This window comes from Ornithorhynchus anatinus, chromosome 18, assembly GCF_004115215.2.
Source record: "Ornithorhynchus anatinus isolate Pmale09 chromosome 18, mOrnAna1.pri.v4, whole genome shotgun sequence".
Lineage (NCBI taxonomy): Eukaryota > Metazoa > Chordata > Mammalia > Monotremata > Ornithorhynchidae > Ornithorhynchus > Ornithorhynchus anatinus.
In genome coordinates, this window is record NC_041745.1 from 10,154,226 (window position 1) to 10,180,276 (window position 26,051).

Sequence of the window (26,051 nt, forward strand, 5' to 3'; positions counted from 1 at the left end):
CGCCCTTGGAAAGTACAATTCGGCAACAGAGACGACCCCTACCCAACAACGGGCTCACAGTGTAGAAGGGGGAGACAGGCAACCAAACAAAACAAGTAGACAGGCATCATTAGCATCAAAATAGAGAAACAGAATTATCGATATATACACATTAATAAAAATAAATAGAATAATACGTACAAATATACACAAGGGCTGTGGGGCAGGGAAGGGGGTAGAGCAGAGGGAGGGAGTAGGGGCGAAGGGGAGGCGAGATGGGGCAGAGGAAAGGGGGGCTATAAATTTAATTATATTAAATTAATTTATTTATATTAGTCTGTCTCCCCTTCTAGAATGTTGTCACCCGTCGCTCGGGGACAGGTTCGTTCGGGAAACGGCGCGGCGAGAGAGAAAAAAAAAAAGATGGTATTTGTTAAGCGCTTATGCTGTGCCAAGCACTCTTCTAAGCGCTGGGATAGATACAAGGTAATAATAATGAAGGTAATCAGGTTGACCCACGTGGGGGCTCACAGTCTTCATCCCCATTTTCCCTCTGAGGTAACTGAGGCCCAGAGAAGTGAAGTGACTTCCCCAAAATCGCACAGCCTACAAAGGGCGGAGTCGGGATTAGAACCCACGCCCTCCGACTCCCAAACCCGGTCTTTTTCCATTAAGCCACGCTGCTTCTCGCGGGGGGGCTGGCAGAAAGTCTGAGTTTTATATCCCATTTACTCCGCGAGGCGAATTGAATGATTTTAGACGCGGCCGATTGAATTATTTGATGATTTTGGACGCGGCGAACGGAATCATTTGATGATTTTGGACGCGGCGGGTGGAACCTCCCTTTCGCGAGGAATATGATTATTTAGCAATAATTAGAGCTTCCTTATGAGGAGGAATATACTTGTAAGCTACTCTCGCGAAGCAAAAAAGGCCAGGCCCCAGCCGGAAGGAATGGAGTGAGTGAGGGAGGGAGGGCCTGTTCAGCCGTGGGGAGGCGGCTGCTCCCACCCACGTGCCCTTCCCACTCGGGAGGGAGGAATCTCCTTGGGCATCACCCACCCGTGGCTCGGCGCTGGGCAGGACTGGACCCTCCTCCATCCCTACCAAGGCTCCTCACCTGGTACAAGGCCGAGAGGGCATCTCCCAGCTCCGGGCACGGGGGACCCGCAGGCGGCCAATACGCAGAAGGTCAAAGGCCACGGGGATTTATCACCGGGACTCCTAGGCCATGCCATTCATTCACTCATTCAATAGTATTAATTGAGCCCTTACTATGATGATGATGGTATTTGTTAAGCGCTTACTATGTGCTAAGCACTGTTCCGGGGGAGGGATACAAGGTGATCAGGTTGTCCCACGTGGGTCTCACAGTCTTCATCCCCATTTGTCAGATGAGGGAACTGAGGCATAGAGGAGCCCGTCATTGGGCAGGGATTGTCTCTGTTGCCGAATTGTACATTCCAAGCGCTTCGTACAGTGCTCTGCAATCAGTAGGCGTTCAATAAATACTATTGAATGAATGAAGTGACTTGCCCAGAGTCACACAGCTGACAAGGGTCAGAGCCGGAATAAGAGCCCACGACCTCTGACTCCCAATCCCAGACTCCTTCCTCTGAGCCAGGTAGCAGAGCAGCTTCCGGCCTCAATTTATCAATCTCGCCCCGCCTTCCTCCACCCCTAATTTGATTGGCAGGGGGCGAGGCACCCACCTCTGTATTTCCGGGCTTGGGCTGTCAATCTAGCAGTTTTGGTCATGGGGTTGGTCCCCCACCTTCCGCCTTAATGGCTCGGTGGCTTTTGCCTTAATGGCCCAGGGGCACCTCGGGATAGACGTAGGCTCAACCTTGGCAGGGAGCAGATCTAATAATAATGATGGTATTTGTTAAGCGCTTACTATGTGCCAAGCACAGTTCTAAGCGCTAGGGTAGATGCAAAGTTAAGTTGTCCTCTCGAGGGGCTTGCAGTCTTCACCCCCATTTTACAGCTGAGGTAACTGAGGCCCAGAGAAGTGAAGTGACTTGCCTGACGTCACTCAGCTGACAAGGGGCGGGGCCGACATTAGAACCCACGACCTCTGACTCCCAAACCCCGGGCTTCTTTCCACTAAGTCATGCTGCATGTACTCTCCCCAGCATTTAGTAAAATGTTCTGCACGCATTAAGTGCTCAATAAATACCATTGATTGACGGATCCCAGAGTTTAGCAAATACTTAGTAAACGCCATTTTTAAAATCCCCACCTATACATATACTTGAGTGGGGATTAAAACAATGTGGAAGCTGGGGGATTGGTCAAGGAGTGCTGCTTTGGAACTGAACTGTCTCGCCCCCACTTCTGGGGAGACAGCCTAAGCCCCCACTCCCCTTCTGCTTTTTGGAGGCTCAAATTTGAATCAGCAAGCCTTTAGTACAGCATGCCTGGTACATTCAGCAACAGAACTGGGAGTCGTAGCACCTGCAGAGACCATCCTGCACCATGATTTAGTGGATTAAAGTGTAGGCCTTGAGTTTTGGGTTCTAATTGCAGGTGTACCACTTGTCTGCTGGGTGACCTTGGGCAAGACACTTAGCTGGGCCTCAGTTTCTTCATCTGGAAAATGGGGATTAAGACTGTGAGCCCTATGGGGGACAGTGACTGTGTCCTACCCAAATACCTTGCACCGACCCCAGTAACATAGTAAGGGTTTAACAAATATCACAATCATTATTAAAGCAATGGCCCCCTTTGGCTGCTTATTTTCTGCTCTTAGTTGCTGCCCTAGGCCACTGCTCCCCCTACAACTGGATTCTGGGATGGACCACCTGCTATCTTTCAGAAAGTGTTTTTTTTCAATACTCTGTGAAATACTGTCTATCAGACACTTTACATATTAAGTGCTGGAATAGGTTGAACAGTCTGTCCCACATGGGACTAAGCCTTACTCCCCATTTATGGATAAGATACAGAGAAATGCCTTTCTATACCTTCCTTCTCTAATAATACATAGTTGTATTATTGATTAAACACTTGTTTGTCAAGCACTCTGCTAAGGGCTGAGATAGATACAACACAAGCAGCTCAAACACAGCTCAAAGCCCTGTCCCTATAGGGCTCATTCTAAAGGGAACAGCAGGTATTTAAACCCCCATTTTACAAGAGCAAAAGCACAGAAAAGTGGTTTGTCCAAGGTCACCCCAGCACATCAGAATGGAATGGGAATTTGAATCTAGGACTCCTGACTTGGCCCTGTACTCTTTCCACGAGGCCACATTGCTTCTCCCCTTCCCAATTTCCCTGGAGCGGGAGTGGCAGCAAGAGTCAGTGGGAATCCAGGTTGGAATGGCATCCAGGTAAGTTAGAAAATGAAAAGACAAGAAGACTTCAGCCAGAAAATAGATGAATCAGCCACTTTAAAAGGTACATTATTACAAAGGGTCAGGAACAGGGCAAGTGTCACAGCCCACTCACTAAGATGGCAGCAGCAGGGTGGTGCATCACAGCACAGAAATGATGCGCTGGTGAAGTCAAGCATTGTGTTGGAAGTGTTAGCCCCATGGAAACAAGTGAATGACTGTAGTTATGAAGATCAAATGATACAGGGGGTAACAAGTAGTGACTGAAGTCCTGGGCCTGGTGGACTCAGCCCGACTCATCAGCCTCTGGAGTCCATAACTGGATGTTCATTTGGGTAGCGATGTGTCTTGTTATATTCTTCCAGGCACTTAATACAGTGCTTTTGCACAGTAAACAGGCAAAATCACCACCTCTTACCCTGAACCCTAGAAGGCAAAGGCATTTTCAATGGATCCTGCCTCAGCCCCAGAAACCCACTGCATTTCCAAAATTGTGAAAGCCAGTTTCCAGTAGTAGTTGACTTAAAAAAACCAAAAAAACAAAAAAACACTTCTCCCATCCCCTCTAGGCAGCAGGAAGTTGTTGCGTTTTCTGTAGTTGCAATGACTAGGTAATCTCATAGTTAAACTGAGGAATTCATTTAAGAATTTAATCTTTGTTAAGGGCTTGAGTTTTAGCTAGGGACCCAACATCCTTGAATATATTGTGAATCAAGGGAACAACTGGGCATCTCACTGTACAGAGCGTCTTGTCATTATCCTAGAGTGGGAGGGCTCATTTTAATGCCAAAGAATGAAACCCATTTCCTTACACTATTTTGGTCTTCTAACAGGCACAATCTAGACCACCTTAGTTCACCCTTTTTTTAAAAAAAGTTATTTTTGGTAAGTGCTCACTATGTGTCAAGCACTGTACTAAGCACTGGAATATGTGCAAGTAGTCAGATCAGACCCTATCCCTACCACACAGTCTAGACAAAGCTTGTTGTGGGCAGGTGTGCCTACCAACTCTGTTGTACAGTACTCTCCCAAGTGCAGGAAAGTCAATAAATGCCATCGACTGAGATGGCGGGATAACAGCTACTAATTCTCCATTTCACAAATGAGTAAACTGAGGCCCAGAGAAACTCTGTGACATGTCTAAGGTCACACATAAGTGGCCCAAGGTTTTTCCACTATGCCATGCTACTACTCCCCACCCCTGTTCTTAATGTAGCCATCTGCAAAGTTTCAGAATCCCTTGTACACAAGTTACAAGCCTAGGTTATGCAATCTTCCAAAGTTCTAGCTGCACCACTAACCAAATGAACTTCCAGAGCATCATTTCAGGCATTACAGTTGTGTACTGGGAGTGGGAACTCAGTACATGGAATCTCTCGGTAAGGACAACTTTCCAATGTTCCCCCCCAAACCCCCCAAGACAACAGGCTTGTGCTGATAAACACAGGGACAAATCCCCTCCCAACCTGGCACACCCACAGTGTGCTTCCTCTTTTCTAGATGGCAGGGAGTTAGTTATTTCTAACAATTTCTCCACCAGCAAACAGACTTTTCTCCTAAGTGCCTTAAACCAACAATGAAAACAGTTACCAAACTTGATACTAGAATTCTTGGTCTTGTCGCTCTCCCCAACTGCCTTCAGCTCTCAACAACTTCAGCACACTGTTGCAACAGGGTTGTCACAACGGGCCTACATAGAGTCAAGATGCAGAAAAATTAAAAAACTGGCCATTCAGGTGAGACAACATCAGGCAATAGAGCCAAGTCTTTCAAAAAACACACATCAACTGGAAGAAAGCCACAGTTGGACATGAGCAAAGAAAAGAGTCGACCGTGCAGTTCAACTTTTTATTTTAATAAAACCAGAATATGCACAGCACATGCAGTGCTAGCATCTAAACTAATACAATAAGCAATTACTAAACCTACAGTGACTTGAAGTTCAATCTTTACATTCAGCAAGTTTAGATCCATTCTTGCATATGATTTTTGAATCCTTAATGAACTGAAAATATTGCTGGCTGATAAAACTTGCTAAAATGCTATCGCTGAATGTTACAAGTCACTGATTATGCCAATACAACAAAGATAACCACATGTTTGAGGATTGCAATGTGCCAGACATTCACTGAAAAAAAAAAAAATAAAATAAAATAAAATAAAACACACAACTAAACAAAACTCACGCAACAAACATCTGAGAATCTGGACACTTCACATCAGTGTTTTAGAAGTGTTTCATTAATATCTTAAGACAAGTGTATCAAAACCTTGGCATGTTTTAATTTTTTTTTTAAGTTGCCAATTTAGTTTTACTAACATCAGAAAGTTATGGCTACACTGCCAATGCCGGGTCTGCTTAATTTGACTTAAGAGTTTAATATGACTTAAACATTAAAAGCTCACACTACCCCGAAATATATAATTTCACGCATACGGTGACATTCAACATTCAAGTGCCAGTGTTTTTGTACTGTCTTTTGGTCAAGTTTCTTTAAACTTTCAAAGAATCACTTTTAGGCTTACAAAAATAAATATTTGTCAAAATGTTCAATAAATATTACACAAAACTAGCAGCAAAAAGTATCTAGAAATCTGTCGTGTGCAAATAGTTTTCTTCCCAACTATCATTCCCGTGGTCCCAAATAAATTTTAGAATCTAGTCTCTTCCCTTTCTTAGACAAGCTGCGTTCAACAATCTCCAAGAGACAAAATAAGATTGGAAGTTTAAGGACACGCACACAAGACATATATATAAAATTCTCTGAATGTGCAATAAAAGAAGTATTTTGTAAAAAGTTATGGGCAAAATGTACAAGGGCCTAAACCTAGACTAATTGAAATAGCACCATAACAAATGACCTCAATACTGTCAAGTGCACCTACTTAATAAAAGTTTTAGAACAAGGCACAATACACTTGAAAAATCTATTGCACTTTAGGAGATTTTTGCCGTCTTCCTATGCCACTGTAAAAAGATTGAGAGTTTTGATCACGGCGCTCTGGCCACAGAGTTAGCACATGGAAATCCCAAGTGGCAGAGGCATTTTAGTGGTGGACAAATACTCATCTTTGGCCAGATTTAGCATAAACAGACTATAAATACAATGGAAACCTATGCAACTAAAACTGACTAAAACTGCACTGAATAGCAGAATTGACACCTTGTGCAGTTATGTACATATTTCCAACCTCTGTGATCTCAAAATTTCCGTTTGTTACTCTTCTGGAGCCATTTTACAAAGTCTACAGTAAGCCAGTTTAACATCTCAACGCAGCTTGAACAGAGTAATGTGAATCTGCATTAAAATAAAGCCTGCTGCATAATTCTTCCTGTTCATACCCTCTTGACCAAAAAACATCAACACTAGCATGCGTTATTAGACCAAAATCAGCCAGGTCCACGAAGAGGACCGGTCACTGCTGTGGTCAGCCATTCTACCATTTCAATTTCATATGGCAGGCATTTAAAAAGTCTAAATAGAGGATGAATTCTCCTAAAAACTATTTCAAGTTATCAGACCTTTAAACTTTCCCTGTAATATTCTGCCCACGTTTGGCTAGCTCACATTAATGATCTGCCTAAACATTGAAAGAGGAATTGCTGTATTTACTTGCATTAACTTTGAAAACAGTGCTTTGAATGTATGCATGTATCCATACATCACCTCATCATGACTGGAATGGCTTATTAAAGACTATCAGGTTCTAAGTACCTATCCAGGATAGAGTGAGCAAATCAGAACTTTAACTTAGTACAGTTTGCCACATTAGAAACTAATTCCACTGATATGCTTCAAGATGTTTGTTTGGTTGTTTTTTTTTCCAAATCTGCAAGTATCAAAAGCCCTAATGCAGGCTACCGCATAAGTTTTTTTTTCCTTGTAATATTTATGGATGAATCGATGATTCCTGTTTAAGTTGTATCACACCTGTGTGCCAAGGTTTGATTTTTAGCCCAAGTTCAGTAAATTTATTTTTTTTCAAAACAATTGATATCTTGAGCATTACTGAGCCAACAGGACATCAAAATAAAAGTTGTCTAAAGTTAAAGGCACAGTACATTAACAAACAAATGATCCTCAGTCACAAAATTATAAATGCAGTTTGGGGTGGGGTGGGAGGGGAGTTAATCCAAACTACAGCAATGAAGTTTTCAAACCACCTTCTGAATAGGGCTGATTGTTCCTTTCTTTTCTTCTTGTGACCTTGAGCTCCCTTTAAAAAAAAAATTTCAGTGGAGAATCACAGCTGGTAATGTACTGCGAGTTCTTGAAGCTACACAAGGTATAGTCTGGCTAAGTTACATGTGGTTTCCATATTAGCTTGTTGGGTAGGGTGAGCTCTGCTGCAAGCAGCTTCAGTTACCCCACCAGTCAACCCCCTGGGAGTTATAGTTTCCGCCATAGCCGTCGCTGTTGTAGAAGCCTCCATAGCCACCTGATGACAAAAAAAAATAAAAAGAAAAATCCACATCAGCAAGCAAGCTACTGTTTACACCTCAAATGGATTTTCCCCCCTCCTTCCTCATTTAAGACGCCTGACCAACAAATATAAAAGGATGCCGGTGGACATGAAAAGTTAAATTGTTGGGGGTGCAAGGGGGAGGATTGGGAAGGGGAGAAGAAAATGCTTGTTAGCCACCCTCCTCTACAGCCCCTAGACTGTTTTTAATCTATCTCAGCCCTTCGAAGGGTAATTGGCACCATAGCGCTTAACTACCACCAAAATTAAGGTATTTGGACATGTTACCTCCACCGAATCCACGGCTGCCGCCGTGACCACCGCCGCCTCCACCACTGCTTCGGCTGCTGCTTGCTCGGCTACTGCTGAAGCTGGAGCTGCTGGCTCCGCTACTTTGTCGGTAGTCTCTGGCACCGAATCCTCCGCTGAATCTACTGCTGCAAGGAGGCATGCGAACCAAATGTCAGCACTGAGTTGGTCACGATCAACTGACTTGTCCCATGTCCCCAAATCAGTTGCAAGTGAAAGATAAGTTAAGCTAAAGCTAGACTGCAAATGAAATTTGACTATAACTGGAGTCCCAATTAATTGGCCAATTGGCTTTCTAGGGTATAGAAAAAAACCAAACCAAAACCTCCAAAACCAAAATGCTTCTTTTCCAGGGAACCAGAAGGCCCCTTAAGAAAAAAAAAAAAAAAGCTAAAACTCAAACCTCTCATTGTCCATTCCAGGTCCCAAAATCATGGAGTTCTTTGCATGCATGAACAGGAGTGTGGCCCATTCTAAAGCCATGGCTAGTCCTCTCCCCATTCCTCTTTTGGCCCAAGTACCTTAAAGTTCATTACTCAGAACTCTCTGGTTAGACATCTAAAATGGCTACCAGATCCAGGACTCAGTTTAATTCACTTGAGTAGCTACACTTAGTAGCTCTGGGTATGTGGTTGGAGGAAGTAGTGTGCCTGGGGTACTTTAAAGTTAAAACAGCTATGCCAGGCTGATTGCTCAGGACAAGGAGGCTGATGCAATAGTTGAGTTGAAATTTGAAGAGTTCTTGGACAGCATAGTGGCAGTTTGGATGGAGAGGAAGGAAGGGGAGGATTCTGGAGATGTGAAGGAAAAAAAACTGACGGGATTTGGAATCTTTTACCCCAGGCAAGTAAAAGTGAAGGCAAATTTTCTTAGGCTGGGCTACTTAAAAGCACGTGCGCAGTTGTTATACCTCTTAGAACGTCCACGGCTGCTACCCTTGTAATGATGCTCATACGCCATGTTTTCTAACCAAGATGGCACTTCCTGTTTAGCTTCAACTAGAAGATCCAGCAAATCCTTGGTGATGTTTATGTTCCTCTCATTGAAGAATGAAGTGGCCAGACCTGCAAAATAGTTCAAAATTGTGATGCAAATTACTTCTCACTATTGCGCCATAGCAGGAATCCTAAACTTTGAAGCAAACATTAAGAAACCACTTCTTGAAGTTAGACTACCCCCCCACCCCTGCAAACAAAATACTTTAAGGATTCTATTTTACTTAAAAAAAGTAAAAGGATGTCCTAATGCTCCAAGTAAGAGTCTTACCGAGGTTCCCAACACGTCCCGTTCGGCCAATCCGATGAACATACTCCTCGATATCACTTGGCAGGTCAAAGTTTATGACATGCTTCACATTTGAAATGTCTAGGCCTCTGGCTGCCACCTTAAAAAAAAAAAAAACAGCTTGATGTTAATTCTTGTCCTACAATACAAAAAAATAGAGTGAAGTTCCAAACCCATCAAATTCCTTAAGAGTACATACTGCTGTAGCCACTAAGATCGGACTTTTTCCTGAGCGAAACTGATGAAGTGCTTCTTCTCGGTCCCTCTGCGACCGGTCTCCATGGATACTGGTACAAGCATACCCCTCATGGTAAAGGAAGTCCTCCAGAGAGTCGGCCCCCTTTTTGGTCTCCACAAACACCAAGGTCAAGGAATCCTTGCCTGGTTTGGGGTTAGGAAATGAAATACGAACTTCAGTAATGTAATCGGTCACAAATTTAGCACCACCAAGTGGTGAAAGCTTTTTTTTTGTTGTTTTTACCAGTTTAATTTTAGGTGCACTTAAAGCATGCAAATTGAAGTAATTCAAACAGAATTTGTTTCAATAGCATGTTATGAGAAAACATGGAAGGAAAGACTTAAGCTTTTCCTCCACCTAACATAGATTCTCATTACCTGAGGCACCAGAGCGGTGTTGAAATTCGTCGTAACTTTCTTTACCTGTAGCATTTAGGAGGTCAAGCAGAAATGACCGTTTGTCTGATTCTTCCACCCACACTACTTTCTGTGTGATGTTCTCAGATGTAGAACCAACTCTGCCTACAGCGAGAAAGATATACTCATCCAGGAAGTCACGCGCAAGCATCTGAAAGAGAAGAATAAGTTTAGTATTTACAGAGCAATTCCTTTAAAGCTGGTCAGAAATCTTAAAAATGAGTCCTCCATTTTAACACCCTAAAATCATACCTGTATTTCCTTAGGAAAAGTAGCACTGAACATCATAGTGTGACGAATTCCCTTCTGAGGCATAGTATCTTGTTCGACTATGCGACGAATCTGAGGTTCAAACCCCATATCGAGCATACGATCGGCTTCGTCCAAAACTAAGTACCTGATTGAATTAGGAAAACGCAAGTCAGTTTTGAGGGTGAATAGAAGGTTTTGTGAACTGTGAGATTTAGGGATACTTACCATCATTTAATTTAAATGCTTCATGGTTTAAGTGTGCAACTGCAACTTTATAATGCTTTTAAATGACTTCCAACACTTAAATTACTTGGTGTTAAGAAAAATTACCAGTAGAGTTCTGGCCAATGGAGCCTCAATGCTAGAAAAACATTGAATTTGGAGCAGTGTGACTAGAGACATATAGAAGCCACATGAATCCATTTAGACTCCAGAAATTTTACATGATGACTGTTTGCTTTGATAAATGGGAACAAAGGCATACATGTGGACAAGACTTTAAACCAAAATGCAAGGACTTACTTGCAAAAGTCTAAGCCAATCTTTCCCCTTTCCATCATATCTACCAGACGGCCTGGAGTCGCCACCAGCAAGTGGCATCCACGTTCCAGGTCTCGAATTTGCTGACCAATATCAGCGCCACCATAAACCACACAGGGGCGGACTCTTGATCGGTAGGCAAACTACAAACAAAAAGACAAGTCACCTTTAGTGGGGGGGGGGGGGGGGGGGGGAATGCTTAAAAAGATAAAAGTAAAACATCAAGGGGGAATGAAAAACATACCTTTCTGGCTTCTTCATAGATTTGCACCGCCAATTCTCTTGTTGGTGCTAAAACTAGAGAGATTGGATATTGTTTGCGGCGTCCATATCTTCCATTTTCCTGAAGGAATAATATATTTCAGTCAGCAACTTGCTTAGACATGATTCTTGCCATCTGAAGTAGGAGGTTATGAGGCCAACATTTCAGGACTGAGTTTTCAAAATTGTCTGAATACTAAATTTAGAGTCAAATAACTTCAAAGAATCAAACTTGACATGAAATATAAATTGCTTTTCTAAAAAATTTGGTATTTGAAGGTAAAATTTTCATCCACCCCCACTGTCTGACAGCCTTACCTTCATGGCCCTTAAAGCCTCCCCTGGACCATCTGTATAGATCTGACTCAAAATGGGTAGAAGAAATGCAGCAGTCTTCCCAGAACCTGTAAAAATAATTTTTAAAAGTTTTAAATTAAAATGGCCTAAAAACCTGAGTGACTTAGTGGGAAGAGCACGGGCTTAGCAGTCATGTCTTCTAATCCTGGCCCCACCATTTAGCTGTGTGACTTGGGGCAAGTCACTTAGAAGTTAACTGTGCCTCAGTTCCCTCATCTGTAAAATGGGGATTAAAACACTGAGCCCCACATGGTACAACTTAACTACTCTGTACCTAACCCAGTGCTTATAACTGCTTGGTACATAGTAAGCACTTAAATATCATCAGTTTAATACAAAGGATGCTCCCACCAATCTTCAGAATACTCTTAATAGTTCACTTCAGGAACCTGAGGCACAGAGAAGTGAACTGTAAAATGGGGATTCACTACCTGTTCTCCTTCCTTTTTAGGCTGTGAGTCCCACAAAGGGCAGGGACTACGTTTGATCTAATCTTGAATCTACCCCAGTGCTTGACAGAGACAAAGAGCTTAGTACCATTTAAAAAAAAAGTGTGTGCTCAAAAAGTGGTATGCAAGGAAAATGGCAAAAAATGAGGGAGACAGCTGGAACAGATGGAATCAAATTGTTCAGAGTTCAGTAATGACCCAGCCTCAATAGACTTTGAGAACAATTAGATACTAAAAATACAACTGAGCACCAAGCAAGTGCAAGAGGAAACAAAAAAAAAGGACATAAAAGATTTTGGTAGTTATATACTGTCACAGCTACTTTTGCATTAAGTCCAGTCTAAACAGTTACAACTTCAGGAGTTGGTGGTTCAAGAATTCCATTTTTTTAAAAAAAAAAACCTTCCAGCCCACAATTAGTTAAAAAACAAACCACCAAAGAGAGTACAGTTTTTTGGTTAACACACACAAGCAGGCTGTTAAGCTTCTTCCAGATTACACTGAATGCTTCACTTAATGGATCCGTCAGCAAGTGACAAAAGATGTCAGAAAAATAGGTCATGATCAAATTATTTTTTTGGAACCTTATGGTCATAAGAGAAAAAGGTAAGCCACAGAAACCTACCCAGAGCCCCTCATTTCTTTATACTCACGAGAGGCAGAAGAGGAAAGGAGGTGAGCTTTGCTCACTAACGTGTCCCTTCATTTTTTCTCCATAAACTGAGAATTCAGCCCATTCAACGGGCTTTTATCAAATAATATATGTCTTTAATCTTTAAAGTTATTTACATAATAGCAGTCTCCCTCGCTCATTGGGAGCAGGGAACTTGTCTACCAACTCTATAGTATTGTACTCTCCTAAATGCCTAGTGTGGTGTTCTGCACATAAGCCCTCACATCTGACTAACCAGAGGCATCAACTCTGAAGAACCAAAAGTTCTTTCATTCTGTACTGTCCACCTTAGCACGGGTAAACACTTGGACAAATACTCATTTTATTCTTGGATATTCTGGATTCAGCTTTTGCTCTGCTTCTTCCCCGCAAATAACATCTCTATCACTTTGTAACCAAGAAACATTACCTGTTTGGGCACAGGCCATCAAATCTCTCTTCTCTTTGATGATAGGGATAGCATGTTTCTGCACTGGAGTAGGTCGGGTGTAACGAGTGAGCTCAATATTCCCCATAATAATTTCTCCCATCTCAACATCACTGAACTGTGAAGATATTAAAAGGTTAAGTCTAATTGATGTATTGGCTTAACTGCTGATTTTGGAAAAAAAAGCCAGCATCACAACTGTCCTTTCGGAGTTTATTATCCTCCTCAATTAGTGCTTACACATCAAAAACAGCAAGCATGCATGGCAAGGACCCCCCAAATTTTACAGAAGCTGATTTTGTTCGAAAGAAATTTTCATTCACCTTTATTACTGGGCAAACATACACAAGACAGGGAACTTACACTTTCAATATGGGGAGGGCAGTTGCTGCCAGTTGCTTCGACAGGAATGTCATCGTACTTCTCAAAGTTAATGCCAGTGTTTCCTCCAGAAAAGAGTTCCCTGAAATCAAGGGTGCAAGTTATTAACCATTGCCAGAACAGTAAACAGCTTGCCTAACAAAACGGGCAAAACTTCAATCACAGTGGGTTTGATGTGGCTCACTTACTGTTCCAAGCGGTCACTTGGTGGAAGTGGTTTAGACCAATCATCTTCATCCGACTTATCAGACCAGCGACTGTTTCCACCACGCTCAAATTTCCCAAAGCCACTCCTGTCACGACTGCCCATTCCATCATAATCACTTCTTCCACGATCGTCAAATCTAAAGAGAAAAATCTAATCAGAATTATAATTGCTAATTCCAACCTGCCACCCAAGAAGAATGTTTTCCAACATTTATTCTAATCGGGGGGGGTCACGTCCGACCCACAGAATTAACTGCTGTGCCAGAAGACAATTAAGGCCCAAAGGAGCTCTCTCAGAAGCTAAATTAAAATCCTAAATGTGTTGTAGATGTTCTAATTTTTCCATCCCACCAAAAGACTTTTTTAAAAACTAGAATCTGAGTGACAAGTAATCTTACCTTTACTTCCCTTATGGAATACAGTACCTCAGATTGTACTTAGACTCGACTAGTTTCGCTTCTGTTTTATCCAAGGACTCGTGTATAAGGATTAAACAGGATATTAGCCAGCCCATGAACACTGTCTATTATATTATTCACAGGAATGAGCTCACCTGTATAACACACTTGGAATAAAAAGGTAGAAAATAGTCCTTACCTGGATTAAGATGGATTTAGAGATTTAGGCCTGGTTTACCATGTTTGCGAAAAATCAGGACACAGGACTAACCACGGCTTTATTAGTCGAAAATGGTCAGTTCACCACACTTGTGTAATCAAAAATACAACGTGTTTAAAATTAAGTATAGCGAACCCAAAAACCCAATTAATTAGGTCACTCACTATATTTAATTCATTTGGACTTTCTCTGCACCCTATGGGGCGGTGAATCTACGTTCATTAGCAGTGAAATCCTTATGTAACTAAAAAAGCACAGCTTTTCACACTGTCCAGATTTGAACATGCCTTATTTTGCATTTAAGATTACTTAGATAAAACTTACAGAATAGCAAGTGGTTGTCAGTCTGACAACTGAGACCACTATCCAGGTTGAATACTTGACTGAGGCAGGAACAAATCACTAACCTTCCTCTTGACCCACTCCCACGGTCGCTGAAGAAACTAGACTTTCCTCTTGCATCGTTGCGGGAGCCGAAGCTGCTGTAAGCATCCTTATCTTTACTAGAACTCCATCCCGAACTATCTTTGTCATAGAATCCTACAAAAAGATGGAGCAAGATTATTTTCCTTCTCTGGATGTAAACTGCAAACATGCTGGTAAAAACCACACAAATTTCAGATTACCCAATGAAGTGTTAATGAAAGGTGAAGTAAGAGTCTTCGGTGAGGAAATACAGTCAAATGAGAACAATCCAGATTGCTTTTTAACAGCTACTTTCTTAATAGCTAAAGCTTGTATGCTTCAAGTAACATCTTTCAGCTGTCCCAAAGAGAACTTCCAGCATGCAAATTAGATACCCACAAGACTCCCCGAGCCCTGCATGGACTAGAAAATAAGCCACAAGTCATGGTTCTCTATACCACCAGTGATGGCAAGGAGGTGCAAATTGAATACCTCAACATACCTACACCACTTGGGTAGAAGCACAACTCATTTGGCTTTGGGAATGCTGAGAAACTCACATCCACACAGGGCCATCATTGTGAATACAATAACACTGAATAAAGTATCAAAATATGTCTGATGAATCAGATCATGTTTTACTTAGCCCTGGGGCAACATGATCTAATATAGACCAGGCAAAATTCTTTCCAAAGCCTCCCCCCTTCACCCCCCATTAAACAGCATCTGGTCCTTTCTGAAGGTTTAATCCTTTCCCTCTAGGTATTCCCAAAATGGCTCCCATTTTGTATCCCAGTCTTTGAGACATCTGAGCCCTCTGACTGTGATGGGATGCCAAAAATGGATTGGGGGTATGACAAAAAAATCGAGTATTACATTCACTTTAATTCAAAGATGACACAAAGGAGACCTATGAAGAGTTTGGCATTGAGATGGCATGGTTTGTAATAAGAAAAAAAGTGGCAAGTCTTCCATTTCTTATACAAAATAATTGATAGATAATATACTGGTCATCTTAACCCATGCTAAAATTAACTTCATTTTCCCTTGTGGAAAAATTAGGAACCATTAGGATTTTAATTAGTAAATTTAAGAATTTCATACATTGAAGTTTGGGAACTTGCCCAGTATAAGACTAGTCAAGCATCTTTGGCATTTGAGAAGAGTCACCCTTTCAAGGCTAAAGGCTAATTGCATAGCAAAACGGCAGGGGACAAAGAATTTAATTTCCCACAAAATAGTTTGTTCCACTACCAAATGCCCTGAAGTGGTAAAACTGTCTCTTGCTCAAATCGAGAATGTTGTAAAACCATAGCCTAAAAATTAAGTAGATAAAAAATGTGAATAACCAGATTTTTAAAAGCCTTAAAAACCCCTTTGAATTAAGTGTTGCCATGGCTTTAGCAGATTATATTGTAAATAAAATCACCTCTACAGCCTTGGTCTCACACCTACAACTCCACATTTATTCTTGTTTCCAAAAGGCACTACAAAAGGACTGCTAAACAACTCTTCCTCAACCCCCAGCAAACTCTCCAACTCTGAGGACCACAACCAGCTAGACGTCAACTGTGACTCCTCATTATCTTCAATACTTACCTCCAAACAATCAAGCCAGCCAGTTCTAACTACACTCTCCCCACATCCACCCATTCCTCACACCCAGACTGTTACCACCTGGAGTCGATCTCTTTCTACACCTGATGACCACAGATCACTTTCCTGAAGGAGAACTCACCACATACCCCCTGCCCCCAATCCTTCCAATGGCTCCCCATCGTACAAGAACTCTTGGCAATCAGCTGTCTCTATCAATTTTCACCACCTTAAATATTAGCCGCCTTCATCTGCCACTTTCCAGCTTGCTCAATTCTTTCTTCTCTAGCTGACCTTTAAACTGTACCCCCGCTCAACCCTGCAGTCCCCAACCCCTAGCTCACTAGCCTGGATTCTCCCTTCCCTCTTAACTACCTAATTTCACAAGACCACAAACTCTCCCCACCTTCAAAGCCCTTGTAAGAGCTCACTTCCTCCGACATGTCATCCAATTCCCAACACCCCAAGTCACAATGACTCATCACCCGCTTCTGGCACAGATATATTTATGTCCTCCCTCAACATCCATGTATACAGACACATCAAAGCAGCATGACTGACTTAGGGGGATAAGGCATAGGCCCAGGAGTCAGAAGGACCTGGGTTCCAAATCATGGCTCTGCCACTTGTCTGCTGTGATTTTTGGACAAGCCACGTCACTTCTCTGGGCCTCGGCTCCTTCGTCTGTAAAATGTGGATTAAGATTGTGTTCGGGACATGGACTGTGTCCGACACTATTAAGACAGTGCCTGGCAAATAGTAAGCACTTAATACAAAAAAGCAAAACAAAAAAACCCCAACCGTACGTTCTTTATTTTGACTCTCCCATTTGTCAATGTCGGCCTCCTGTTAAAAATATATTCATTATGGTCAGAGCATGTCAAAAGAACACACTTTTCTGTCAAAATAGTTGTGCACATGCCTTAGAGCTGACAAAGTACTAGAATGCCAATTTTCCTTGAATGCCACTGCTGTATTACCGGGGAATCACCAATCAACTCAGCATTAATAGTGGGCTACACTAGACTTATTAGATTTTAAGTGACACCACAACCCCCAAAACTGGGAGCCAGCCTATGGTTTAAATACTAATACTTCTAATTACTTTTAAGGATATGGTAGGTGTTTAAAAAAAAAAAACCAAAAAACCCAAGAGTTTTAATAGTCATCTGAATCAGAAAGGTATTTCCCTAAAAATATCTAAAGACATTAATAAACAAGAACAAGGCTCTCCATTGTACCTGGAAAAATAAAGAAAAAAGATGTGATGCGGGGGGGGGGGGGGGGGATTTAAGCAAAAATCAGGGTTTTTTTTTAGGATCTAACAGGACCAGCGAGTTGCCTGGAAGGATGGCAGCTGTCATTTTTTTAAACCGATGGACAAAAAACATGTAACCCATTGGGGGTCGGGGAGAATTTCTAGAACGAAGTGTCCCATCCTGGAACAGCTCTAGACTCCATAACTGCAATCTTCCAAAATCCATGCAATCACCTACAGGGCACCCTAATATGCTCTATTCAATTACTGATCAGCAAGGTCATGATTCATAGAGTCCCTCCCCAGGGCAGGGTGAGGACTTCACAAGAGCATCTCTTCTCAAACTTTTGCACCGTAAGATTTTTAAACTCTTCTTCTTGCTGCCCCACAGCCACAATGCTCTGGTGCACTTATCGAATTTACCTTTATCTCTTATGATATTTTTCTAGTCTTTCTTCTACTAGTGGCCTATCCCTCATCCTTTATTATTTTTTTTGAGCTCCACGAGATCCAGGGACCATCTCTGTAGTGCTCATCAGCACTCGGTACACGTTTATTCAGTAAGTGCCACTGAATAAACAAGATGGCAACTTTGCCTGCACAATACCTCCCTCGACCCATTCTGCTGCATAAACCGACTTGACTCTGCACCTTCACTCCCATTCCCCTTTCCAGTAATGTGAATTTTCCCAGCTTCATACCCTAATTACAGTCTCCAGGAGACACGGCTGACTCGCTACTGCTGAAGTCTTCCAACCACCTAGGTTAATAATCACCATTGATTGATTTTCCCAAGCTAACCCCCTTTCTACAGTACCCTACTTTCAAACTTTCACAATTCTGTTTCATCTGTAATATATATGAATGGCTCCTGCAATAGAAAGGCCTATGGATTACAGGTATGAATGGGAAGTGGCTACAAAAAAAATTGTTTAACAAGTTGTTACTTTAAAGAGTTAGGAAGAATTAAGCTTTACCTTTTGATGCTTCTCTGTTCCTTAAATGAGGAGGAATGTAACGGCCTTCTAAAAAGCAAAAAATTTGCATGATTAAAACCTTAAAGCTGCCAATTTCTTAATTCATTAAATTTCTTCTGCTGTTTCACAGGCTACACTAAAAACATTTAAAATCTCAGTTTCTTTTGAGAATAAGCCTTCCTTGAAATACCTTGACCACTTTAACGATGACCATGGAGAAGCATGGACTTGTAGAAAGAGCAGGGGGCTGAGAGGCAGGCAACCTGAGCTCTAATTCTGGCTCAACCACTTTTAAAAAATAACAGTACTTAAGAACTTACTCTGAGTTCACTTAATGGAACCGTTAGCAAGTGACAAAAAATGTCAGAAATAGGTCACCTGATCAAAATTTTGGGAACCGTATGGTCCCTAGCCAAACCACAGAAACCGACTCAGAGCCCTTCATTTCTGTATACTCATGAGAGGCAGAGGAGGAAGGGAGGTGATTAAAGCTGGGGTAGATACAAGATGATCAGGTTAGACCATCCATGTCCCACATGGGGCTCACAGTCTTAATCCCTACCTCACAGATGAGGTAACTGATGCAGAGCTTGGACAAATCTCAACTTCTCTGGGCCCCAGTTCCCTCCTCAGGGCTTAGTACAGTGCTCGGCACATAGTTAAGGGCTTAACCAATGCCATAAATTATTAATAGGGAAGGGGAGTGAACATGCCACCCCACATCTGACCAATAAAAGTTCCTAGTTACCCTTCGAAGGACACTTAATTTGACCTAATCAGCATTCCTACCCTTGCTTTAAAAAACCAAAAAAAAAACCCAGTCAAGAGGTACCAGGTACAAATAGAAAGAGGTAACAGTGGTCTTAGTTTCACTTTTGATAACGTTACCAGAAATTTATAGAAAGATGATATTTGTTCTCTTGAAGCTTAAGACCTCATCTGTGCACACAGAAAATGTCCTCCAGCCATAAAAGAATGTCATAATTGGACATCAGCAATACAGCCTAATTGAGTGATTTTGAAGAATGTGGTCAGGTGAAGGGGCAGAGGGTTTTCCATGAGCAATTTCACCAAGACAGAATACAGACAGGGATATTGTCTATTCAAAAGAGGGAAAGATTGGTATTATGGAATTTTAACTAGGAAAGGCTTTGTTGTCTTAACAAGGTCCTTCCCTAAACAAATCCATCCAAAGAAAGTGACTCATAAGTCACTGAGATAAACAAACTTGAAATGCTATGCTCTGCAAATCAAGCTACAACATTTATCTAAAATTTCTGAGTTTCCTAAGTATTGTGGTATTTGGAAACTAACTTTTATTTCAAACCAAATACTTACTGCTTGCTGTACTTCCTCCACTCTGGTTATCTGATGAATTCAGGTCTAGGCCAGCAAACTAAGGGAGGGTAGAAAAGGAGGAAAAACACACCACCATCAATATTGATACTGTATCAAAATAGTATAGGCGGGGGAGGTGAAGAGATGAATGAATAGCATGTTGTTGGTGGTAGTAACTGAAGTGTTCAAAGGAAATTGATAATCTTGCATAAATGTATAGTCATTTGGCAAACCTACTTTTAGAGGTCATTCAATTTGGTAAAAAAAAAAAGTTCAGTTCAATTTCACTATTTGGAGAAAAGCAATTAGAAGACTTTCAAGGTTGCTTATGCACATTCAAGTTTCCTTGACATTTGGCCCTCCAGCTGACTTTGATTTCATTCTTCTAAATAGAGATTCTCTTCGACTAGGAAAAAAAACCTCAAAGGAGGGATTAATCTATACTTCCTGTACGAAAACCCAAATTGCCGGCTGCCTGAAAAAAAATTAAAAAGTCAAGTAGCCTCAAACCATTTCTTGAAGATATCCCGATAAAGGACACTTATGCCAACTGACGCACTTTTAAGCGGATTTGTAACAGAGAATTCCGCCCAGAAACGGAATTCTCGAGATCGGATGCACAAGAGCCCCGATTAGATGGAACTGCCACTTCCCAGGGGCTTGGAAATATCCAATGCACCTTCTATAGTGTTAAATATTTAAACAGCTATAATAGGTGCATGCGTTTTCTATTACAGTTATTGCCCTCAACGTTTAATAACACTATAACCTCCCGGGAGGAACATTATTTTATGATTCAGGAGACATGAGTAAATGAATCTTAAAACTTTGCCAAATGGGCTATTAAAAGGGGGAGGGGGCGAACTGTTAGCAGCCAGGAGTCTTTATTAGGATGAGATGCATCCAAAAATCTTGTTTATAATTTAACTTTTTTAAAAAAAAACAAGGGAGGGGGGAGTTTCTCCGTCCATCTTGTGCCAGCTTTCCTTCATCTACTCATATTCAAAAATCGGAACATTCATTCATTCGTACTTATTGAGCACCTACTGGGTGCAGAGCGCTGTACTCCGTGCTTATAAAGTGCAATTCGGCAACAGAGACAGACAACCCCTACCCAACAACGGGCTCACAATCTAGAAACGCAAACGGAGGTGGCTCCACTTCCTCCAATCCTGCTTGGGGCCCAACTGCGTGAGCCGTTGCTGGGTAGGGATGGTCTCCATTTCTTGCCCTACTGTACTTTCCAAGCGCCTGGCGCAGCGCTCCGCCCACAGTCAGGGCTCAATTAAAGATGCTTAAATGCATGATTCGCTGGAGGGGGGAGGTCATCGCCAGCCGCAATTCCGCCAAGAAACGCTTGATCCTCGGGGGGGGGGGGGAAGCACACACACACACAAAACCCTAGGGGCCGTTGGTGCCTAAGAAAAGATGAAGATTTCCTCGCGTTAGCAACAACCGAGCCCGTAATCCCTCCTCCTCGGTCACATGTCCTCCCTCCCTCCTCCTCCTCCCACCGAGGAGAAGCAGAAAGTGGCGCTGCCTCTGACCTATTTTCCTATTGTGCACAAGACGAAGCCGCAGGACCCCATCCAAACTGCGGCCCCCCTTCCCCGGGGCTGGATGCCTCGCCCAAGGACGGGGCCCCCCGGATTGGGTGGTGGGTTGGTTGGGGGACCCATTGGGGGGGGGGGGGGGGGGGGGGAGACAGAGACCGTCCCCGTCTGTCGCCCGATTGCCCTTTCCAAGCGGTTAGTCCACTGCTCTGCACCAGTCAGCGCTCAATAAAAACGACTGAACCGACAACCATCGCCCTTGGGCCACAACCCCCCCCCACCCCACCCTTGTCTGCGCCCACCTTGGGAGAATTAGGGGAGGGGTTAAGCGGCGCGGATTCGGTGCCCCCCCCCCATTAACGCATCAGCAGTTTAGGAGTCATTCATTCAACCGTATTTATCGAGCGCTACGTGCACCGTACTGAGCGCTTGGAATGTCCAATGGGGCAACCGCTAGAGAGCCCAATGTGGGGCTCACAGGCCACCCCCAGTCCGCCGCCTAACTGCGTCACACGGACTTGGAGGGAGGGGGGGGAACAAAAGAAAAAAAAAATCGCTTAAATTAAAAAAGCGACTTTCCACTGCGGAAACCGGCATATTGCGGAATTTAGAGGAGGGTCCGTGCAGATAATAGGACAACTCGCCCCCCCCCGCCACCAGGAGGGGGGGAAAGAAAAAAAAAGGACGGTCCCGTTGCAGTTCCTCCCCGGCGCCACTAGCGGGCGCTCGCCCCCCCGCAGCGCCGCCCGGCCACGCAGCACCACACAAAGGCCGCCGCCGCCATTACTCGCAGCGAAGGCCTCCCCCTCCCCCCACATTCCGCCAGGCGCTCCCCCTCACCCCCCCCCCCGCCGGGCCTGCGCAAAGCCGGGCGGCACGCGCCCCTAGAACAAAAACCCTCGAGACAAAGCGCGCGCCCCGCTCCCCCTCCCAGACTCCTTAGCGCGGGCGGGCGCGCGCTCCCGCTTCTCCCTCTCCCCTTCCCCCCCCCCCGCTCGCGTCCGCGCGCACACACAAAAGCCGCCATTGTGTACGGACGGGGGGGGACAATACCCGGGGCCAGGCGGGCCCCGACACGAAGCCCTCCCCGGCCCCCCTCCAGACCCCTTTCGCCTCCATTTCTCTCCCCTTCGACGCCACCGCCCTCGCCCCGCTGAGATGGGGGGGGCGCGCCCTGAGGGAATCGGGACCCAAGGAGAATCGAAAAACGGGCCTGAGGGGAAACTGTTAGCGCTGCGCCACAGGCCGCCTCCTGGGGAGATGGCGAGGGGGGAAAGGAGGAAGATGAGGAGAGAGAAGGCTTTCAGGACGGCGCCGCCCTTCTGTTGCTCCGACTCACCTGCTGATCCAGCCCGAGCGCATTTTCCACCGCCACATGACTCATCCCTGAAGAGTACCGGGGGGACTGGAGGTTAGCACTGCGGATCGAACGTGTCCGGTCGCAACGCGAAGCACCTCGCACCGGGAAACTGCGGCTCTGGAGCGCCCGGCGCGGCCACGGGCCCTAATATACCCCCTCCACGTCTCCTACGTCATCACGTTCGACGTGCCAGCCTCTTCTCCCTCCCTTCTCCCCGCACCCTTCCTCCCCCTCTCTCCCCCTCGGCCGCCGCGCGTTCGATCGGGCGTAACCTCGCGAGAACTGCCCGTCCCTTAGCGCGCCGGAGGCCTCAAAACCTCGCGAGAATTGCCCCCCTCCCACCTCGAGCCGCCTTCAAGTCTCGCGAGATTCCCCCTCCGCCGCCCGAAGGGCCGAGCGTGACGCGGAGGGAGAATGGCCGCTTCTTGCCCTCGCCCCCCCCCCCCCCTTTTTTTTTCCAGTCTTTTCTCCGCCCCGGTTTCGGGGAGCCCGAGAGGATCCCCTCGGGTTTCTTTACCGACTCTCCTCCCGCCCAGGGCGCGGCCTCCCCGGCCCTAGCGGTCGCCGCGGAGGAGCCGAGGACGAAGACGGGGACAGGTCACGTGACGGCCGGGGTCGGGCCCGGCGGCCATCTTGTGGAAAAGAGGAAGAGAAGGGGCCGTGGGGGACGGGGCCGGGGAGGGGAAGGGTGGCGGCTCGTCTGAGGGGAAAAGGGGAAGGGGAGGGAGGCTGGGGACCCTACAGGGCCGAGCTGGGGCGGCCGGGCGGCTCTGAGGGGCCCGAGCCTCCCCTCAGGCGCGGCCTCCCCTGTGACCCCGCCGCCTCCCCCTCCGACAATGAGGCGTCAAATGGTCTCATTGTTGCGCAGCTCCCCGCCCTCCCCACGTCCATCTTTTCTGGAATAAACCACACTTCCCCACACACACACACACACACAAAAAAAAAAAAAAGGTATTAAGCGCCCAGTCCCGGCCGGGCTCTGTGCTAAGCGCTGGGGTAGGTTGGGATAAAGAAGGAGCCGGGCCTAGGGCGAGACTGCCATTCTTCTATTCAGTCGGGTTTAGTGAACAGTTGGTATGTGCGGAGCAGCTACTAAGCGCCTGCAAAGCAAGATTCGGCCACAGAGAGAGACCGGCCCTGCCCCTCCACGGGCACACAGGCCAAACGGGGGAGGCAGGCCGCAAAATAAAGCAAAAATAAATAGTCCGGTGACATTATCAAGATAGAACCGAAGATAGATACACATCATCGATAGAGTAATAAAATACACAAATACGCACAGGTGCTGAGGGGAGGAGGAGCAGAGGGAAAGGGAGGGCTCAGTCTGCTCCTCTGTGTGGGGCCTGGGGCAAGTCCCTTCATTATTAATAATAATGGTATTTGTTAAGGATGCAAAGCACTGTTCTAAGCGCTGGGAGGGATACAAGGTGATGAGGTTGTCCCACCTGGGGCTCACAGTCTTCATCCCCATTTTGTAGACGAGGTCACGGTGGCCCAGAGAAGTGAATTAATAATGTTGGTGTTTGTCAAGCGCCTACTATGTGCAAAACACTGTTCTAAGCGCTGGGGTAGATGCAGGGTAATCAGGTTGTCCCACATGAGGCTCACAGTCTTAATCCCCATTTTACAGATGACTTGCCCAAAGTCACACAGCTGACAAGGGGCAGAGGCCAGATTAGAACCCACGACCTCTGACTCCCAAGCCCGGGCTCTTTCCACTGAGCCACGCTGCTTCATCCGATTCGGTTTGTATTTACTGAGCGCTTACTATGTGCGGAGCACTGTACTAAGCTTTTGGAATGTACAGTTCGGCCACAGAGATGATCCCTGCCCGATAACGGGCTCACAGTCTGAACAGGGGAATCAGCAAAGCAGAAGAGAACAAAACAACATCATCAAGATAAATAGAATCATAGAGATGTGCACTAGGCCCAGGGACCTCCTCTGTAAAATGGGGATTCATTCAATCGTATTTATGGAGTACTTACTGTGTGCAGAGCACTGTACTAAGCGCTTGGGAAGGTACAACACAATATACAGTGACATTCCCTGCCCACAGTGAGCTCACAGTCTAGAGAGCAGGGGAGACAGATATCAATACAAATAAATAAAATGAGAGATATATATACATAAATGCTGTGGGGCTAGGATGTGGGGAAGAGCAAAGGGAGTAGGAGATGAGGAAATGAGGGGTGGAGAATAAGGCTTTGAAGGCGGGGAGAGTATTTGTCTGTCGGGTTTGAGGAGGGAGGGCATTCCAGCCCTTGCTGTTTGCTTGATTTGGGGAAAGTCACTTCTCCATTTATCGAGAATAGGGATTAAATGCTTGTTCTTCCTACTTGGGCTGGGAACCCTCGTGAGACGCAGGCTGTGTCCGACCTACTTATCCGCCACCTACTCCAGCATTTTGTACAGTGCTTGGCACATAGTAAGAGCTTAACGCACAATTAAGGAAACAGAGTGGCTAATCAATCGTATTTATTGAGCGGTTTTTATGTGGGAGAGTACAGTACAACAGAATTAATAAAAGCATTCCCTGACAATAGTGAGTTTACAGTCTAAAGCACAGTGGAAAAAGCATGGGTCTGGGAGTCAGAGGACCTGGGTTCTAATCCCAGCCCCACCACTAGTCTGCTGTGAGATCTATAGCAAGTCACTTGACTTCTCTGTGCCTCAGTTCTCTCATCTGCAAAAAGGAGATTTTTTTTTAATGATATTTGTTGAGTGCTTAACTATGTGCCAGGCACTGTACTAAGTGCTGGGTAGATATAGGCTAAGCAAGTTGGACACAGATATAAGTCTTATCCCCATTTTACAGCTGAGGTATTGAGGCACAGAAGTAAAGTGACTTGCCCAAGGTCCACACAGCAGATGAGACGGAGCCAGAATTAGAACCACCCAGGTCCTGCTGACTCCCAGGCCCATGCTCTATCCACTAAACTGTGCTGCTTCTTTCAATGATAATCATAATACCAAAAATAAAATAATATTTTTTCAGATACTGTTCAATTCTTGGTCTTCTGTCTACTTAATAATACTAATAATTATGGCATTTGTTTAGTGCCTACTATGTGCCAAGCACTGTTCTAAGATGCTGGGGTGGATACAAGGTAATTCAGTTGTCCCACGTGGGGCTCACAATCTTAATCCCCATTTTACAGATGAGGTAACTGAGGCACAGAGAAGTGAAGTGATTTGCCCGAAGTCACACAGCTGATAAGTGATGGAGCCGGGATTAAAACCTACGACCTCTGACTCCCAAGTCCGGGCTCTTTCTGCTAAGCCATGACACTTCTCAAGGTAATCAGGTTGTCCCACAAGAGGCTCACAGTCTTAGTCCCCATTTTACAGATGAGGTAACAGGCACAGAGAAG

The 26,051-nt window shown here is 44.6% G+C and overlaps 1 protein-coding gene across 5 annotated transcripts; it reads right to left on the minus strand.

The window, feature by feature from the left end:
* Positions 1–5,148: 5,148 nt before the first annotated feature.
* Positions 5,149–23,215, minus strand: DDX3X (DEAD-box helicase 3 X-linked). Of its 5 annotated transcripts, none has more exons than XM_029046730.2 (18): positions 23,195–23,215; positions 22,657–22,703; positions 19,765–19,822; positions 18,427–18,474; positions 14,598–14,730; positions 13,554–13,709; positions 13,348–13,447; positions 12,967–13,102; positions 11,397–11,482; positions 11,062–11,160; positions 10,800–10,960; positions 10,278–10,422; positions 9,987–10,176; positions 9,571–9,752; positions 9,354–9,471; positions 8,998–9,151; positions 8,067–8,215; positions 5,149–7,754 (listed from the first exon to the last, which is right to left on the minus strand). In XM_029046730.2, exons 2-18 carry the CDS (start codon positions 22,699–22,701, stop codon positions 7,675–7,677), a joined length of 2,040 nt encoding a protein of 679 aa, XP_028902563.1. In that variant the 5' UTR covers positions 22,702–22,703; positions 23,195–23,215; the 3' UTR covers positions 5,149–7,674. The 5 variants fall into 5 exon arrangements, with proteins under 5 accessions (XP_028902563.1, XP_028902565.1, XP_028902564.1 ...); XM_029046732.1 differs by having other exon boundaries at positions 10,032–10,176; positions 22,657–22,735; positions 23,195–23,213; XM_029046731.1 differs by having other exon boundaries at positions 22,657–22,735; positions 23,195–23,213.
* Between the last annotated feature and the right edge of the window lie 2,836 nt (positions 23,216–26,051).